Consider the following 20,076-nt stretch of genomic DNA (forward strand, 5'->3'; position numbering starts at 1 on the left):
TAATTCAGAAGTGGCAGCACAGGGCGGGGAAGGGGCTTGGGGAGTGGGGGACGGTGGGAACGCAGTTGTTTGAGAGCGCACAGTGAGACGGCACAGCGTCCCTGAATGAGAAGCGCACTCCCCCCACCCCCCCTCCAGCCGATTGGTACTTCTTGTCGGGAAGAAGGACTGAGAGGTGGGAGTGACTGGCGAGAGAGGCAGGCGGTCCCTCGGAGGGCGCTGGGAGCTCCTTTCCGCCCCTCCGCCTGTTTCCAAGCCTGGGCTCTTTGGAGTGGCTGAAGCTGCCGAGCGCTTCTGGAGCCTGTGAATGAACCCTCCTCCTCTCCCTCCTCCTTCTTGCTGAGTCTCCTCCTCGGTGCTGACGGTACAGTGATATAATGACGATGGGTGTCACAACCCGCATTTGAACTTGCAGGCGAGCTGCCCCGAGCCTTTCTGGGGGAAGAGCTCAAGGCGCGTGGGCGCAGCAGCAGTGAGCAGTAGGTGCTGTGAACAGGCGCTGGGACCGGGATCTGCGCCGGCGAGCAGCGCATCCTCCCTCACCTCCTGCTCCGTCCCGCACTCGCCACATCCTCCCCCAGTCCACCGCGCTTCCTATGTGATCTGCAGGGGCAACGCGGAGCCCATCCTCACAGCTCAGCAGTGAATTTCTCCCCAAACTGCAGTAAGCCGTCTTTCAAGGTAATCAGGTTTCTTTTGTTCCCCAATTTAAAAGAAAGGGGGTAAAACTTGTTGGGAAAAGAAAATCGCTGAGCTTAGTTGCGGGGGAAATGGTACACTGCAATTGGAAGAGGGCTTTAATTAAAGCCAAGAGGACTAGCCGTAAGGCGAAGTTAAGACAATGTGCTCACTTTAAAATATGCAGGTAACTTTGAAGAGGCTTGTTAAAGAGGAATTCAGACAGACCTTGTTGCTGAAAAAGATCTAGACAAAGAAGCCCGGGGTGGGGTAGAGGAAAAGGACAGACGGAATAGGGGGACGGGGTTTGGTAGAGAAATCCTAAAAAAGTCATGCTATCTTGAGTTGGAAGAATAGGAGGGACTCCTCACACCTTGATTTTTTTGTTGTCTTTAAACTGATTGAGGCAAAACTTTGAATGGGGAGTCCCCAAACTTGCCCAAAATACAGGTCCCTGAAAACACCTTAGGGCAGACCACCTGGTTTCCGGGCTCCTGGTGTGTGGTCAGTATCTCTGTTCCTGGAAAGCCAGCCCTGGGCTGCTCCCGACTAGACAGCGGGGTACTTTAGCTACCTCGGACCTGCGCGGACATGACCCCTCCCTGCCCCCGGTCCCCGCACAAGCAATATGGAAAGCTTTCTGGCAGGGGCTGGGCAGGGTACTGGGGTTACGTTTCTTTGACGACTTGGGGGCTGTCAAAGCTCTCTCACGTTGCCCCTGTGTTCTTTTGTCCTGCGCGTGGTGCGCCGGAGCCGGAGGGAAGGAGCTGTGGTTGGGGGTGGGGTTGTTGGAACACCGTGGAGGTCTGGGAGGCTCCTGGGCGGGAAAGCTTGCCCTGAACCAGAGAGATGTGCACTATTTTTCTCCCTCGCCCTGGAAAGCAAAATGGGAACTTGTCGCCCTCATCTTTAGTAGCAAACCAGGACCCAGAGAGCTCTCCAGACAAAGGTGGCGCGGAGACCCGAGTTAGGGACCAATTGGTCCAGTCTTCTCGCCTGGATTACAGAGGTCCTCTGTTCCCTGCTATGTGTCTTCGCCCGCTCTGCTTTCATTTCTTCACTTCAGTTGAGCAACTTTACCCGCTGGTAGAGTGGTGGCAGAGAACGCGTGCTGGGAGTCCCCGGGGACGTCCTAGCCTGGAGAGTCCCATAGCCCTGAGTAGGCGTGGGCATTGCAGAGACTTCGGTGGTGCCTGCAGACCCGGGACATCCCGGGTGTCCTGGCTTGTTCTCCATGTCAATAGGCGTGGAGCGGTCAAGGGGTTAGACTGAAGAAATAGGGGTAAAAAAATAATGTCATAGTCTAAACTATTTACTCTCGAATCCGACTAAGTACGCCTCCGCATGTCCTGCGTGTTCTTGGGATCCTGCAGAAAGGGGAAGAGAGCCGCCCTACCCCCCGCCAGACTGCAATGCTGTACCGCCTCGAGTAAAGCTCGCTATCTGTGTCCCCTCATCTTTGTGTCTCCTCTGTCTCCATCTTCTCTGCCGTCTCTCTCACCCCTCTCTGCCTCCTCTCTGCTTTTGCGTCCCCTCCCCCATGGCTGACAAATGAATGGCTAGTGTGAAATCCCTTCCTTCTCTGTCCGAGGAGGCAGGCCCAGAGGGAGGAGCAAGGGGGGCGGTGCGCTCCTTAAGATCTGCTTGCAGTTGGGTCTTTCAGACTCGCAGAACCCAGATGTCTAGGAATAGGGAGTTTTGTAGTAGGTGTGAGCTCCCCCTGATGGAGGAATTTAGCACAAGCGGAGAAAAAGAAGGCCCGTAAACCGCTTTCTCATCCTTGGGTTCAAAGAGAGAAGACCCCGGTTCCCTTTCAATAGTCAGTTTTCCACTTCAGAATCTGGGACGTGAATCTTGGGGTTTGGAGGAAATGGAAAGAAGGGAATGTGGTCGTCCCGAGAGCAGGGCCTCCTTTTCTTCAGTCCCCCTGGCTTCCCGCGGCGCTCTGGGCGGCGCCTGCAGCTGGGTGGGCACACACACAAGGCTGGCAACTGGGCCAGGTTTGAGGTTTTTTGACATGCAATTTGCTCATCTTTAAGAGAAGTAATACAGATACTTGCTCCGGCAAATTTAGCTAAGGTCCTTGAGCACAATGCTAGGGCCGAGTTCCAGGTTCTTGCGGAAGAATGTCCCCTAATCTAACTTAACTTCCTCCACACCGGGACACGCGTTGCACGTGGAAACTAGGGAGACGGCGCCCCGAAGCAAGGGAAAGGAGGGGAAAAGATAGTGAAGGAATGAGGACAATGGAGGGTAGGCGGAAAAAGAAAGGAAAGAAGACGAAATAGATGAATACAAATAGCCAGGTTTCGAAATACTGGTCTCAATTTTGTGCCCATTATGTTCAAGGCGATAGCAAGCGCATCTTTGCCTGCTTCTGCCTGGGAAGGGACTACATAAGCAGAGGTGGTCCCGCCCCGCCTACCCGAGCTCATCTTGCTTTTGGGGAGGAACGCTGCTAGGTACTCCCTTCAGCGGCGGGGGTTCGCCATCCGCCACGTGGGCTGGAGCTTCAGTTAAGGGCGCGAGACGGGTGTGACTTCCTGGGCTCCGAGACAGCTGCACAGCTGCTCCGGCGATCCACTCAGCCTAGGTCTCCAGCGACTGTGGCCAACTGGGGCGGGACTGGGCTGAATCCGGGTGGGGCCTTGGCTGGCATGCCTCCTAGAGCTCCTGAGGCTCGCTGAAACTGGAACGGACCCAACTTCTGCTCAGATGGCACTAGACGCTCATATTAAAAGCCTTTAAAATACTCTTTTTTTCCCCCTCTTGCTTCTTGAGAGTGACATGCAAGGTACAGGGTTTTTACTTTAAAAGGAGAAAGGAAGATTTACACTTAGTCAACTACTGGCATGAAAATCAGACAAGTTTGTGATTGTTCCCTGCACTCGTTTTTAAATACATTCACATTTGCCTAAAGACCACTTTTAGCCATGGACAAAATTAATGCTGGTGTAACTGAGTATTTAACGGGACCCTTAGTGTGGGCAGGGGGTAGGCGTGTCCCACAAGTTGGCCAAATGGTTGATAAAAGACTTGAGGAGGGGTGGGGGGATGTGAGGTGGGTGTGGCGATATAGATTGGACGCTGCTACAAAGATCTTCACTTGAAATTCTCCAGCTTCTAGTTGGGAAGAGCTAGGTTTTAATGGTCCACTCTCTCACCTTAAATTGTGTTTGTTATTGGACCATTATTGGTTTTGTTTCGCTCTAAAAGCTGTGACCTAAATTGTGTTAAATACAGCTTGGCAACTGTGTTCAACTCAGGAAATACACAACGTGCTGAAACGGAATACTTTGATTTTTAATAGGAAAGCAACCAAGGAAGCATCAGATAGTTTCTGAGGCGGAGTGGGTTCCCATTGTAAGAGCAACTTAGCAAGGAGGGGATCTCAAAGAATCTAAGCCCAAAGTAAGAAAGGGATATTTGACAAATTGCATCTGCCTGTCCCTACTAAGGCTGCAAAGGGTTCCAGTGGATTCCGAAGCAATTGAGCAATTACTTCCTCCAGCAGGAAGTCCACAGTCCTTAATCTTCTTGTGGGCGGTGGAAAGAGGAATGGGATTCTAGACTATCACTTTGAACTGATGTACGAGTTCAAAGTTTGGTTTTCCTTGATGGTTTAAAAAAGTTAAGCCTTTTCATAAGTCTTAGTTCTTTCTTTAAAAAAGGAAGTCTGAAAAAAATTTCCTCGGGTTTATGGGTGGTTATGATCAGGTCTCCCCTTCTTTGCTTTTTCAAGTTGGAGGGCAATCCTTCTGGTATTCCTAGCTACCTCCATCTGTATTGGAGTAACTTTCTGTTTGGAAAAGGTTATTAAAAGCTAACTCAAAACTGAATATTGTTAATGTGGGTGATGCAGCCATTGTTCAGTCTCTCCTTACAGGGCTATGATTAAACACTCTCAGGTTAATGATTGGTCAGTAATAGGACATCCCAGAGCCCCTGGAAGCACAAAGACCAACCGACTCCCTCTTCCACAGTTGTATACTTAATCTCTTTTTTTTTTCTGGTTGGAGTTTAAACATCTTTGTTGACTTTATTCTTGGTCAAACATCCCTTGACTACATTTCAGATGGGTTATGGCTCTGAGAAGGGCAGAATTTCTTAGCGCTTTGTGGCATAAGAATGAATGCCTATGCTAAGTGGGTTTTAAAAATTCCCCCTCACCCCCGAGGAGACAGGCAATCACTCATTGTTAGAGGTTACTTGCCCTAGTATGAAAAAATAGGCTACCTGTTGCATACGTTTGGAGTCAGAACAAGGGAAAGTAAAGACATGTTTGACCAAGTTCCATTTGGATAAGTGAAGATTTGTCAGCTTCTTCTTATAATCTAGACTTGGTAGATATGAAAATCTGTAAATACATCTAAGACACAAAATCAAATCTGATGTAACGTTCTTAGGATTGGATGTGACTGGGTAGTTTTTCTCCAGTGGTCTGTACATAGACTCTTTGTTAAAAGTGTTTGCTAACTACATATCCTAAACTCTTTTGATAGGTTCTTCATACATAAGAAGGTACAAATATAGACTGCTTGCCAGAAATTACCTATTTTCAGCACAGAGAGCCTCAGTGGAGTGTGTGAGGCAGTGTGCACTTCTCTAGCAGAGGACTGGAGTTCGGCTTCATGTCAGGCTGTTCACAATCACTTTTAATCCAGATGCAGAGAAATCTGACACCTCTGGCCTCTGAAGGCACCTGCACTAGCACACACACACACACACACACACTAGCATGCACACACACACACAGAGTCACACAAGTGTGCATTCATGTCCGTGCATACACAACACTTTAAAAATAAAATAAATACTTTAAAACATAAATTACCCATTTCATAGTAAGCACAGAAGTAATAAGTCATAAATTACAGTCTTTTTACCATTAGGTTATTGTTTCAACCTGACCTGAGACAGAATGGAGTTACCACTAGATTTGGCAATCAGAAAGCTTGTGTTGGATGCTGTAGCTGGGAAGCCAAGTTAAATGGAACTGCTGAACCTTCAGTGTCATCATTTATTAAATGGATAAAGTTATAACGTTTAAAATACCAAAATACCTATGAAAAAAGCTTTGAAAAATAGAAAACTACACAAGTGAGAGATACTGATGCACTCTGCCTGTTAAAACAAATCTTGAATTTAGCAAAAAAAAAAAAAACTGGGCAAAATTACAGCCTGGTAGTGTTGCAAAAAATATTTTTTTGAATCCCGTGAGAATATTTCTTCAGTTCCATTAATAGTTATAAAAAATAGTCAAAAAGGGCTGAAGAAATGTCTCAGTGGTTAAGGGCACTTGTTCTTGCAGAAGACCTTGGTTCAGTTCCCAACTGGATGGTTCATAGCTATCTGTAAGTCAGTTACAGGGTATTAGATATCCTCTCTTGGCCTCCACGAGCATCAGGCAATACCCATGGTGCACATGCATATATGCAGGCAAAACACTCTTATACATAAAATAAAGTAAATAAATCTTTTTAAAAAGTCACTAAAACAGCAACAACAACATACTACATTACTTTTTCACCAGTCAGTCAAGGAAAAGTTTGGGAAACGTGTGTTGGCTCGGTTGCAGAGAACAAAAGTTATAAATTATTATAAGGACTTCATTAAGTTCATTTTCTTTAGAAAACAATTCAGCAAACATTTTTAAATTTGCCAGCAAAGGGCATTGACAAGTGTGTGTATTCTTTCATCTGTAACTTCTACTTTTACATGTTATGCCGATTACAGTAGGAATATCACTTAAGATAGATGCATAGGTTTTTTCCTTGCAATGTTTTATTGATGGATTGGTCTATTGTAGGGCAGGGTCTGGATATGTAGCAAGGAAGCTCTGAGATTTCTTCTGGACCCTAACTCCCTTTGCCTTTTCAATCTTCCTGCTTCATTCAGACTGCCCAGTAGGTATTCCCTACTACATACAGACGGAAGCAAAAGTTTTGCTATTTCAAGACAGGGTTTCTCTGTGTAACAGCTCTGGTTGTCCTGGAGCTTGCTCTGTAGATCAGGCTGTTCTTGAACTCACACAGATCTGCTTGCCTTTGCCTCCCAAGAGCTTGTATTAAAGGTGTGAGTTGCCACGCCTGACTTGAAACATTTTTTTTAATGGTTGAAGCTTTGAACCATCCCAAGGATTCATCCCAAGGAACTTGCTGTGTAAACATTTCTACTACACCATAGAAAATTGTATTTTTTGATTGGAAATGTGTTTTTAATAGAAAGAATAGAAGGGGACAGTGTAGAGAGAATGGATTTAGTGACATGAAGTAAGTACATAGGTCATCATTTTAAAACAGTATTGTAGAACTAGAAGTGAAGAAAATGTTAGAGGTTTTCTCTTAAGGTTTCTATGTTGGTTAAAAGAGGAAGATAATTCCCAAATACATAAGAAAAGCAATGTCATGTGTTAGAGTGAGAACAGCATGGCAGAGATGGAGGAATGAAAGCAGAGTCCCTGGCGGGGAACAGAGTGCTAAGGGACATCACTAAAAAGCTTAGTTGAGTCTAGGTCCAGGAATCCAGGTAATCGGCTGTGACAGATTCCTGTGGTACAGTCAATACTGGGAAGTAGAAACCAGGAGCATCTCTTGGAGAGTCTTCCTGAGATAATGCACTACTAAGCACTATAATATAACATGTAATGCTTAGTATATCTAATTTGTAACTGAGGTATCCAAGACAACCAGTGGTCCAGAACAACTCTTTGGCAGGATGGTAGATGGAACCATTGTGTCTTTGTCCTTAGGTTACCTTCACTCATCCAGGCTTCCCTCAGAATGAGGGAGAATACTAACTATCTGATTAATAGAGCCCTGGCAGTCTATTCCTGGTGTGAGGTGCCCCTCTTCTCTGCGAACATTGCTCAGGGATACAAGTTCCATTGACCTTGTCTTTTGTTTCCTAGGCAACTAAACAGCTGCAGTCAGCTGGACCTTGAGGGTTCGATGGTTTTTTCTCCTATTTTTGACTTTACTGAAGTATATGGCTAAATATAGAGACTACTAGCAGGCTTATCTCCTCTGTATTTCCATGTACAGAGATTTGTTATCACTGACAGACCACACTTACGAGACAGACAGAGAGATGCTGGAGCAGAAGAATAGAAATGGGAGTTGGAGGCGTGCTAGAAACAGAGCCAGTTTTCTCATTCGATAGGCTCAGATGCAGAAGAAACGTGGTAGAGCTTATTTAGAGACACATGTGTAGGTCTCACAAAACTGAAAAAGAAAAGGGAAATACACGTTTACTTATGCTGATGATGGGACAATAGATATACAGATCTGAGACACCCCAAATCAGGAACGACTCTCAGACATAGTTACCAAAGCCATGGCTGAGCATCCTTCAACTTGAGTGTGGCAAACGTGCTGACAGGGGCAGGTATGAGTGGAGATAGAGAAGAGGCTAGCTGGAGCACCCATGACCTCCAGCACAAAACTCAAGGTGGGAGGCCGCTGTGTGCTTACTGCTGGTGACCAGACAATCAGAATACGGACCTCAGAATACGGATCTTCTGGTTCATTTTCCACTGAGTTGGAGATCTGGGATTTAGTTTGAGAACTCTCATATTTGTTTTGGAGAAATTTATTCAAGCACATTTTTGTTATTTAATACCAGTGCATCCCAAACGTGTTTCACCTCTTTGTTTTTTTAATGCACTGATTTTATTCTCTAAATTTAGGTTTAATAGTAGTCTCTGGGCAGGTGAGAAGACTTGCTGTAGATATGAAGACAGATTTTTCTCTTTAACTTAGAAAAAATATAGACCTGTTTATAAGGATTAAGGTTGGTATATAAAGAGTTAGGTTTTTGGGCATTTGTCCTGGGCAGGAAATAAGAATGTGGAGGTTATATTCTAGAGTCAAACTCTTATAATTTTTTTTGGTTTTATAAGATTTGACTGTCTGAATATTGAAATGTTCAATATTTTATTAGGTATTATTAATATTCAGTTAGACAGTTTCATATGTGTTTCAAATCTCAATTAGTCCTACATACACACTTATATTCATAAGGAGTGCTGGTTCTTCAAAGTGGAAATATTGATTACACATTTGGTCTACTAACCCTCTTCAAGGGGTATGGAACCTAGAACTATAGAATATTGTGGGAATTAGTAAGTAGCTCTGTGGATATAAAACATATTTTGTTACATTTATGTGTTATTTATGGGTATCTGGGTATTTGCCAATGTTCCACAGTGAGCATGTAGAACTCAGAGGACAACTTGAGAGAGTCAGTTCTCTCTGACCAAGTAGTTCCTAGGGACCAAATTCAGGTCATCAGGTTTCATAGCAGGCGCCTTTACCCACTGGGCAACTGCTCTGGCCAGTAAAATATATTTCAAAGTAATGACTGAAGCCAACGTAAGTGATGGTAGTTTATTATAAACATAAAGTGACCCAAAGTAAGACTTAAGGCTTCAAATCTTTTATTTTTAGTGACCCGAAGCAAGAATTAGAGCATCTGTAGAATGCATAAGTTACTGATTTTAATAATCATCACTACGTACTGACTATGTTAGATATGAACAAGCATATTTCATGTGCAATATTTTCAGGCCTTGCAATTATTTCTATAGGGCACATTAATTTTCAAGCTTAAAATTAAATAACTAGAGAAGTAAACTTTAGAGAGGCATACCTATTTCCTTATTATCTGAGAATTTAAGTAGAAAATTCAGAATTTGAATTTAAGACACTTTAACAGTAGAGCTCAAACATTAAAAAATACTTTATAAAGATGTCCTAAAAACTAAAACAGGAAGAGGCTAATTTTTCTTTAAAGAAACAAAGTATTATTTAGAAATATGATTAAAAGAAGGCTTTCTATCTGGATTAAATTAATACTCATGGATTGCATATATTAATATTTAATATGATTTTATGACATAAATGCTCATCTTGCCTGTAAAATTAATATCTCTTATTTCTCAAACACTGTCAGGCCATCAAAACACAAGTAAAGCCATAAACATAAGCATTTCACAGTTTCATTTAGTTTGGTTGTAGTGTTTAAGATTTATAAAACAAGATCAAATGCAGAATATTATTAAAGACAAATAAGTAGCTGTCACAGAGTATTAAAATACATTTGAGCACAAACTGGACTTGGAATCTTTCATCATCTACTTATTTCAGTCCAGACTTTGTTTTCTAAGGAAGGCAAAGGGAGTTCAATTGGGTACCAACTTACATATGAGCCAGTGAAGATATCTTTGGCTGTATGTAACAAAGTGTTCTTGAATATATTCAAACAATAATATGTCTATGGATCTAAGACTATAACAAAAAGCTTAGACAATCAACTTATGTACACAGAAAGAGGTTTATTTTGCTCTACAGATTTGGAAGATGAAGTGCATGATTGATTGGCCTTGGGTGAGGGCCTGTGGACAGGTAGCACGTCACACCCTGGAGCGTGTGGTGGAATAGGCTGCCAATAGGAAAGCAGAGAGGAAGACAGCCACAGCCCACAATCCCTTTGAGGACGCCACATTGACGACCTGAGAACGCCCACTAGGTACCATCTCTGGAAGTTTCTCTAACTCCAGCAAAGCCAAGTTCCGGCCTAAACTTTCCAAATATGGGTCTTTGAAAGATACTTAAATGGAGACACTAACAACCCCCAGCCCTGGTGCTTATCCTTACTAGGCCGGTTTCTGTAAATCCAGACTTGGAAGGCCCCATTTTGTGACTCCGATTGCAAAACGTCTTTCCCAAAGTGTACAGTAAATTAGTAGCTAAGCCAAGGTCGGTGTTTTCTGACTTTCAGTGAAGGATATCTCCTTTCATTGTTTACTCTTGAGATTCGAAGGCTTTGGAGAGTGCTTTAAAGCTGGTTACTTTTGTCATTAACAGCTCTTTGGGATACGTTTATTTTGTTTGTTCAGCCAGCTGGACAGTCGGTGCTGTTTGTGCTTCAGCCATAACACAGACCTTCTGAAGGCCTTATTCTGGCTGGTGATAGCGTTTGCCGGAGCCACTGGTGTGTTCGTTGTCACGTCACACTGCATGCTTGGGCTTGCGGCACCTCCTTTCCATCACATTCATCATTTTCTCATTCCTTCAACACTCAAGTTCCTAATTCTGATTAGATTCCTAGGGTTCTTTATCCTCTTCGTGCCAACTCTCCACTTTATTTACATAGACTGTTATTTCTAGCGTTCTTCCTGTGCCCTCCCAGCTGTGTCCATCACCTGTAAGCCCAGCGTAGTAAGTCCCCTCATTAGGGCTTGGAATTATTTTGGTAACTATTGTCTCAAGTGTGACTCAAATTAATACTTACAATGCTGTGATATCGTGTATGACAAGCCCCCTGCTTTTACAGTCCACTGAGATCTGCCTCTTTCATTGCACTCAGTTCCTTATTAACATGTGATTTTTGGCCAGCCACCACCATAAATACTTGTGATATAATTTGTTTTTCTTCATTTCTAGGACAAGATGTTGATAAATATGAAAAGCGTCTTATGGATGTGTTCAGCCTTATTAATAACCCATGCACTATCTAAAGGTAAGTAGAATAACTGTTCTTTATTAAGATGTGAAAAAGCACTGGGGAATGGAATTATAAGATGGAGACACTTCAGCTAAGAATCATTTAAAAAATCTCTGCATTGCTTAAGATCTGTACTTGAAGTATTACTGGATGTCGCATATTTCAGTAAACCAAACAGACCAAAATAACAAACTCTTGTGAGTGAAACTTCTGGTAACCTATAGCCCATTTGGTTTGTATGTTTGTTTTTCTGTTCTGTTTTGTTTTTTGAGACAGTCTTTCATTTGGTAGTCCAGCTAGCCTCAGACTCATGGGTCTCCTACTCGAGCCTTACAAATGATAGGTTACTAATATGTGTTAGCATGTCTGGCCTCCAAAGTTGAACCGTGTAAAAAGGCTCTTTTAGAGCACTGAGAATATTTAAAATTCTAATTTCTTCTGGACTGCTTTTTAAAGACTTTCTTATACCAAATAAATAAATAAATAAATAAATCTGGGAGTCTAGAATTTTAAGTTAGGAAAATTAAAAGATGTTGCCAGAAGTATTTGTAGCCCTCTCCCTTTGTTTTTTTTTTTTGTTTTTTTTTTTTTTTTTTTTTATGAAAGGTAAGTGGCCAGTGAGCACACATGACATTGTCTTTCCTAACTTTCACTTTCATAGCTATTCAGCGAGGACCCTATAATTCTAACTTTAGTTTCTAGTATAGCCAAGGAGACACCAGGAAGAACTAACTGGAAGGGCCCGTGGTGAGCTTCACCGACCTCTTCTGCTTTGTGGACTCTGCATACCCTGCTGCTACTTCTGCACACCCATGCTCCAGACTTTCTGAAATAATTTGACTATCCACAAACTTGTCTTTCTTCCTTCTCATATGTGATTCCTTTTGTTTGACACTTCCTCTGTGGTTCTTTTTTGTTATATTTTAATTTATTCTTTAGGACTGAAGGCTTCAGCATCTTTGTTCATTTATCCACCCATCCACCCATTCACCCATCCATTTAGCCATCAATCCATCCATCCATTCACCAATTCACCAATCCATCCTTCTATCATCTGTCAATATTTTTTATTTCCTTCTTTATATCAGGTATTATTCTAGGTGTCCACAGATATATCAGTGGATAATATAAATTTTGTTTTCTATGTAATGGAAATAAACAAACAAATAACCATGCTAGATATTTCCTGATGATGAAAATGAAGCAGAAAGGCATCCCAGTGAGTGGCTTCGGTTGAGGGAAGTAGGGCAAGTCTCTTTGAGAAAGTAACATGCAAACTGAAATAAGAGTGAAGAGCTGCCATCCTACTAAGATCTGCCTTTCAGTTAGAAAGATAAACTTGTTCAAGTAGCAGGAAAGTTACTCTTGTAGGACAGTAGTGATCAAAAGAAAAGAGGGAGATATAAGCAGAGAGATAAGCAGAGATCAGCTTACATAAATAGAAGCAGCACTAGTCACGTAGACAGGATTCACTGCGAGCTGGAAGCTATTTTAAGTGCTTAACATTGATTAACCAAAACATCCATTACCCATGTGCTATAAAGAGGAAACTGAAGCACCAAGGAGAACAATTGCTTTCCACATCCAGTAAGTGTCAGAGCGAGGGAATGGGGAAGGAAAGCATAAGGCACAGCCCTCACCATTGTCTCACACTTCTTATCTGTCTGGGACCGTGCAAGCTTTTTAGAAGACCAGATTTTATTTTGTGTACGCCAACACTCACTAAAAGTTTTCAGTCCACAAAGGATATGTAACATCAAGTTCTTTAAACCTTATGCTGTTGTTCTGTTAAGATTTTTATAGGAGAACAGGGATAGCAGCAAGGAGTTAATTTTGGATGATTATTGTGGTGGGTTGGACATGAAACTTATAACTTACTTCAGGTGGTGGGTATGAGGATGAGGGGTCTAGACTCCAGTATCTGTTAATATCCCATAAACCATCTTCTTAGAAGTTTCCAAAGAGTAAAGATACCAGAGAGGAAAGAAAAACAGTACCTACTAAAGACGGGGAGTGTCAAAAGGATGGGGAAAAGTTTGGGTTGGCTAACAGTGGAAGAAGAAACAAAGACATCCCTCATTTGAAATAAAGATTCACAGTGAACACAAAACAATGGATTGTGTATTTCCTTCAAAGAATTAGAAAACATTAAAGCTAACAATATCACTCAATTATTCCATTTGAGGCCCCATCTTTTATAATACACATAGTCAATGTTTATCTAAAGTGAGGGATATTTAGTTCTTTCCTATGAGAGGCAGAAGTAAAAAGTATACACATTTAAGATGCAAATAAAGCCAATTTAACCCGTTCACAGTGGACTAGGCAACAGTAACTTGCTCAGGTGAAGCAGGGGTTTTGTTGTCTACTCTAGTTGGTCATAGGGTTCTAAAGGTTGATTGTTCACATTAACGAACACCAACTGTGTCACACTGATTCGTTGGCTTTAGCACTCTGCTTTAACAATACCTATTACATCAGAAACCATCTTAATTACTGATCATTTACCTGCTTATTTTAATATCCCTCTAATAGTACGAAACAGAATGCAGAGTTGTGAGATCATGAATTGAACAAGAACATACTAAATCCCAATATTCTCAATCTGATATTTGTCTGGTGCCCCTTTCTCTGTCTGCACAGATGGAATTTACACCATTTTCGCTGTGCAGAGTCTATGCACAGCATGGGGAGTAATGGATCATTCATTACACAATGCACAGTTCTCCTTTACTTTACTTATGTAGACTCCAAACCTTCTGTGAGAGCAGTAAACACTGGTTTTGTCCGGATACATTTTTACTAGATTCAGACAAGTTCCTGCAGGCAGCAGATTCTTTAAATGTGCATACTTTATCTACATGATACTACAGAGTGCTAAGATAACTCTTAAATATTTAGATGTGATTAACTTGGTTTTTGTGACCTGGTAAATTAAGACCCAACTCTTAATACTCAAAAGTTTTGACCACACATCTTTTTGTTAATCTTATTCTGAAGATTAGAGTCTATGTAAGAGTGTATTCATTTCAGAGTTTTAGTATCTGTGTGTTTATGAATGGCCAGAACAGTCCGTAGCCCTCGGACACCATCTTCTGTCTCAATGTGCCCTTCATTACAGCAGGAGTGATTAAATCATGTTCCATATTTCAGGAAGTTCTTTACTTGATAGCTTCGCTGAATCCTATGTGTTCCCCTATTCCTTTGTAATTGTGAAAGCCATTGTAATTTAGAAATAAATATTGAGGAATTAGGTATCATCTATCCTACACTGTTATAAAATTGCTTCTTTTTCTATTAAAAACAAACCTTAGTATTTGTGGTAATGCAACTATATTTTATTTGTGTTAGCTGATTCTTTAGGATGGAAAGTGTGAACTTGTAGAATATTCAGTAAGTGTAAATTAGATTTTTAGGTACAGAATTTGCAAATCTCAGAATCCCCACGCTTGATAGAAAAGCAAACAAATAAAACAGAAATGCTGGTATCCCTTTACTCCATTCTATATTAAAGGAACATGAATAAGTAGGGGTCACTTTTAGCATGTCTCCCACAGACTTTATGGATGTGTGGAAGAGATCATAAGATCACTCAAAGTCTCTCTGTTCTGGCAGTGACTAAAGCAGGTGTCTCGAGAGTGAGACAAAGTGAAGACTGCTGTGGGAATGAATTTAGGGACGGGGAGGAATTTAATAAATGCCAGTGCTAAAAATTGCTTGGTTAGATATAATGAGATACATATTCTGTCTCAGGTGTATTGCCAGCCAGCTGGGGGGCTTGCCACTTCCTGCCAGGAGACATTGTCACCAAGAAATCAGGCTCATTTCAAAGGGTGAACTTTAAATAAGAGGTTTTATTTGCTTAGCTATGTAAATGAGATTGTTACCTTACTATTATGTTGCAAAATTAAAAAAAAATCTCAGTATTGTTTTAAAGAATAACTTAGTGTAGCCAATAACTCACTTCATCTTTAACTAATTTTGTTAAATATCATGTGAATGGGCTACATATGTAGATTAACAGAATGATGAGCTAGTCTTAAAAGTAACAGTCACTGCAATTTTGGAATATGTGAGTGATTCCGTTCATAAATACACCAGACATTCTATTAATCGTATTTTGGGGAGGAGGAAACAGAGTGTCCTTGTGCGGCTCAGACAAGCCTAGAATTTTCTTTGTAGCATAAACTGGTCTCCAGATAATGGAGAGTCACCTATCCTGACGCCTCAAGCCCTGGATTGCAAGCATGAGTCACCATGCCAACTTTAGGCCCACCATTTTTAAAGTTGCATTTTTGTCTTTGGCAGTAGAATTTTAAAGAGAGTAATATCTTCCTGTAATTTTGAAAATGACCCAACTGGCTGAAAAGGATTCATTGAGCTATATCATTGCTGATGCATGTCTACTTGAGGACATATATTTCTCTGTCACTGGCACAATGTAACAACAACAACAACAACATTTCAGTAATTAAAAGTCACAACGTCACTTGATTTGGAGGCAACTCTTTTCTTTCAGCCAGCATTTCACGCAGCTAGCATTGCTTGCAAGAACACTTAAGTGTTTTTTTTTTTTTTTTTCCTTTCTAACTCCTGGTTTAGCCTTGTTAGTGAAGGCTGGGAAATGGCAGGAGGGCTGGGGTGAGGGGGATGGAGTCCAGGAAGGGAGAAAGGATGTTTTCTTTTGTAGGCAGTGGTGTTAAATTGTAACCAGTGTACCCTTTGTCATTAAATGTTTAAGAGCTTAAACAGAAATAAGTATGTTAGGCTGGGTAGGTGAACAGAAGCTGGTTTTCCGGCCCAGGCATAATGAAAGGCGCTGCTTGTCTGCAAAGTGGTCGCAGCTGCAGTTGTCATTATGAGGAGGCCTTTGGCTGAAGCCAGGGCCCAAAGAGAGCTCTTCAGACCTTAGACTTGCCTTCACTCCAGGCTCATGAAGTGCTCTTTCAAATTCTTCTTTTAATTTTATTTTTCTTTTCTCTAAGGTAACGTGGTAGTTACCTTAAATGAGTCTCATCTCTGACCTGTTAAAAAGTAACAAGTTCAGACCGGCCTTGAAACTTTGCCTGCCTCAATTGCGGGGCTAAAGAAGGCTCTTAAAATATGAGCCTTGCTCTTTCTCTAGTCTTCTCAAGGACTGTTTCAAATTCTTACTTTGTCTTTCAATGTTAATTTTTTTAATTTTACTTTCCCAAAGTAATATATATGGCAGTTTTCTTAAATGATTTTTTTTTCTCTGATCTATAAACATAAGTTTTCCCCTTTAACTGTTTATCTTAATACTACTCTAGATTTTTTTTTTTTTTGAGAGAAAGGGTGGAAAGGGAGGGAGAAGGGTAAGAATTAATTCTTTTTCATTGTGGTCTAAACTAAACTGTATCTTAGAGCAATGCCTCTGCTTCATTCTTCTGAGTACTACGACTGATAGGCACAAACATCCAGCATCTCAGTTTGTTCTAGTCTCTCAGTCTATGGTACCGATTTTAGCCTGCCCTGTTCTTTTCTGCCATTAATTGTTTGCTTATTCTTCCCTTTTTATCTTCATGTTAAATACAGAGTAACAAATGCTTTCAAACACGCTCTATAATTCAGTGTACAAAGAGAACTCCATTAATCTCGATCGTTGTTATAATGCACTAGTGAAGTCCCGTGCTGTTTTCTTGATATAAATCATTCTCGGTTTTCTACACACTCAGGACCGAATGACTCTCTCTGGCTGTTGCCTTGCCATTCACACGTTCAACGGACACAGCTTCAGCCTTTCAGGAATACTGATCTGATATTTTGTCTTTCCTCTAGTGAAAACAGAAACCAGTCCACCTGTTAAAGGCTCTCTCTCCGGAAGAGTGACCCTACCTTGTCATTTTCCCACTCTGCCTACCCTACCGCCCAATTACAACACGAGTGAGTTTCTCAGAATCAAATGGTCTAAGATGGAAGTGGACAAAAACGGAAAAGACATAAAGGAGACTACTGTCCTGGTGGCTCAAGATGGGAATATCAAGATTGGTCAGGACTACAAAGGGCGAGTGTCAGTGCTTACACATCCCGAGGATGTGGGCGATGCCTCCCTCACCATGGTCAAACTCCGCGCTAGTGATGCCGGTGTCTACCGCTGTGATGTCATGTACGGGATTGAAGACACTCAGGATTCCGTGTCACTGGCTGTGGATGGTAAGGCTTTCAGATTTGTAAGAAAGGTTGTAGTGAGATACCCAGGAAAGCAGTGTGGGCCAGTACTCAAGCATATCTCTTGTTCAGCATATGAAGAAGAGGAAAACCATCAATCCAAGAATCTTTGCTTTCCACTGAAACCAAACTTTTAGTTAAGAATAGGTAACTTTTTGTGAAGCAACTTTATTGATGGAGGCTAGTATTGTATACTAGAAATAATGAAAACCTCAAGACACAGTATTTAGTTCTTAAATCATTATTTTAGTGCTAATACCTACTAGTGAAAGGCTATTCTGCATTTTAAATTTGATGTTGTATATATGTTGTCTTAGTTACTTCTGTATTGCCATGATAAAATACTCCAGCCAAGGCAACTTACAAAAGAAAATGTTTAGGACTGATAGTTACAAAGGGCTATGACCATGATGGCAATGATCATGTGGCAATAGACCATCAAGCATGCTGTTGGAATATAGCTGGAAGCTTACGTCCTTACCTTTATGCAAGAGGCAGAGAGCTAACCTGAATTGGTATGGGCTTTTGAAAGTCAAAGTCCTCCCCCAAAGGCACACCTTCTCCAACAGGGCCACTCCTCCTAGTTCTTCTCAAACTTTTCTACCAAGTGGGGACCAAGTATTGAAACATATGAACCTCTAGGGAAATTCTCATTCCAAGTATCACATATGTATAGACATACATATATAGATAAAAGACTTTTCCTTTTTTTCTGTTAATTCTCTTAGTGTGATTTTTGGGGCTACTGGAGACCAAACCCAAGGTCTTGTGCATGCTAGGCAAGTGCTCTCTCACTGAACTATAACCTCAACCTCCTTACTTTCATTATAAACATGTGCCTGTAAGTTGCCTCAGGAGAAAAATACTTGTGTCCAAGTGGGCGACAAGCTCAGTTTGATTCCTGGAATCCACGTGGTAGAAGGGCACGCATTTACCCATGCCTCCATGCATGTACACACAGACACACTGAGTGAAAAAGGCCTTTGAGTTTAATTTCAAGAAGTATCATTTAAAAGTTACATTGAAAAACTAACCATGATTTATATCATAATGTCTTACAAAGGCAATCAATAGTTGAATTTGCAGTTCGTTCAGAGCAAGAAATCAGAGTAAAAATATAACTTTAACACTAGTTGCTATTCATTAGGTTTGTAATGACTCATTTTACCTTCATCTCCCCCTTTAATGATGGTTTATATGTCATTTGAGCTTAAGTTATAAGACAAAGCAAAGAGAAATTGCTTTAATTGGGCACACACATAATACCGCAGCTCTTGGAACCAGAATGTGTTGGCAAGTTATTAAGCAAAATTCTAATACCCAGACATGATGGGACAGATTTTCTTCCAACTCTCAATTTCCCTATAAAATATTTACCTTTCAGAAATACATAAAAGGAGCTTTCTAAAAACTCTTTCTTGTTTAGCCAAAAGGAAATGGCTTGAATTTCAGGGCAACAAACAAATTCACTGAGCATCCTTTATCATTAAATTCATCTGTTTCCTGATGTCTTTGTATCCACTCTATCCCCGAGATCTTCTTATCCCTGAGTTCTTCGTCATTAATTTCAGTTTGTCTAAGACTGTCTCTTCATATACATGTATATGCATAAAATATATCACATACATTCACTCTCTAAAATTCTCAGACTTTCATAGCTTCTTATTTTTTTTTTCTCATCATTAAAGACTTAACAAAGGATTTACCTCTTGCTGCTCACAAACAATGAACATCCTCCACCTAATCTTCTTAGCCCCATGCTGTCTTCAGGTTAGTCTAGCAATTGCAGACACTTACCTTACATATGGATTGATGGTCCCTGCCTTTGGCAAGACCTTCTGCTCTTTTCCCTCTCAGTACCAGTATTCAGCACAGGTTGAAGATTTATAATTCTCCAAATTACTTGAAACTTTCACCACTATAAACTAATTTAAACCCATCCAAGTTCTTACTTAATGCTTAAAAGTTACTTTAGGATATTTCTCACGGCCACATGAAAGTAGACTGGCATTTGGTGACATTTTGAAACATGAAAGATGAAAAACCGGAAAAAGAATGCTCCTTGCCAGTCAGTCCATCTCTGAGTTGCTATGTAGCTCCCTTTGTGTGGGTACTGATAATAGGCTTATCTGCAAGATGGCTATTTTATTCTTCCTCAGTTCTTTTTCTGGCTTTTCTTGAGACAGAGACACAATATAAAGAATAACATGAGAGAGACACTCTGATAGCCAGTCTGACTTTGGAAGACAGATCTGTCAACTGCAGGAAATGACTAGGAGTCAAAGGAGAGCGGCAGATATCTTGGAAACCACAATTCATTTTAAACAACAAAACGTGGTCTTGAATACTGTGATATGATAAAAATTCACTTCTAAAAGCTGGTTGCTCCAATCTGTATTTTGTGATGACTTCCCTGGAATATCATTTTGATGATTCATATTTCCCCCAGTTAAATATGGATAGCATGTTGAATTGAGAAGAAAGGACCGACAGTTCCACCCCTTAGCTGCTCTTTCTTCAGTTCTTTGACAATCATTTGAAACCTAGAGCACAGTTTCTACCTACTTCCTTAGCAATACTTAAAATACAACAAAGTGGAACCTGAGACAAGCATGCCTTGGAGTGTGAAGCATACCTGGGGAGTGTGAAGAACTTTATTTCAGGCCTCTGTTGGCATGGAAATTGTAGACTTGCCTCAGTCAT

At 41.2% G+C, this 20,076-nt stretch overlaps 1 protein-coding gene across 3 annotated transcripts in view; it reads left to right on the forward strand.

Annotated features, from left to right (window-relative positions):
• Nucleotides 1-420: 420 nt before the first annotated feature.
• Vcan (versican) overlaps nt 421-20,076 on the forward strand; it is a 98,618-nt gene continuing 78,962 nt past the window's right edge. Inside the window, exons 1-3 of one of the 3 annotated variants that reach the window (XM_057789528.1) lie at nt 421-681; nt 11,124-11,199; nt 16,984-17,358. In XM_057789528.1, coding sequence (XP_057645511.1) covers nt 11,130-11,199; nt 16,984-17,358 — 445 coding nt within the window. In that variant the 5' untranslated portion in view covers nt 421-681; nt 11,124-11,129. The remainder of the gene's footprint in view (nt 682-11,123; nt 11,200-16,983; nt 17,359-20,076) is intronic. The other 2 variants (XM_057789529.1, XM_057789530.1) reach the window with 2 other exon arrangements.

This window comes from Chionomys nivalis, chromosome 15 (genome assembly GCF_950005125.1).
Source record: "Chionomys nivalis chromosome 15, mChiNiv1.1, whole genome shotgun sequence".
Taxonomy (NCBI): domain Eukaryota; kingdom Metazoa; phylum Chordata; class Mammalia; order Rodentia; family Cricetidae; genus Chionomys; species Chionomys nivalis.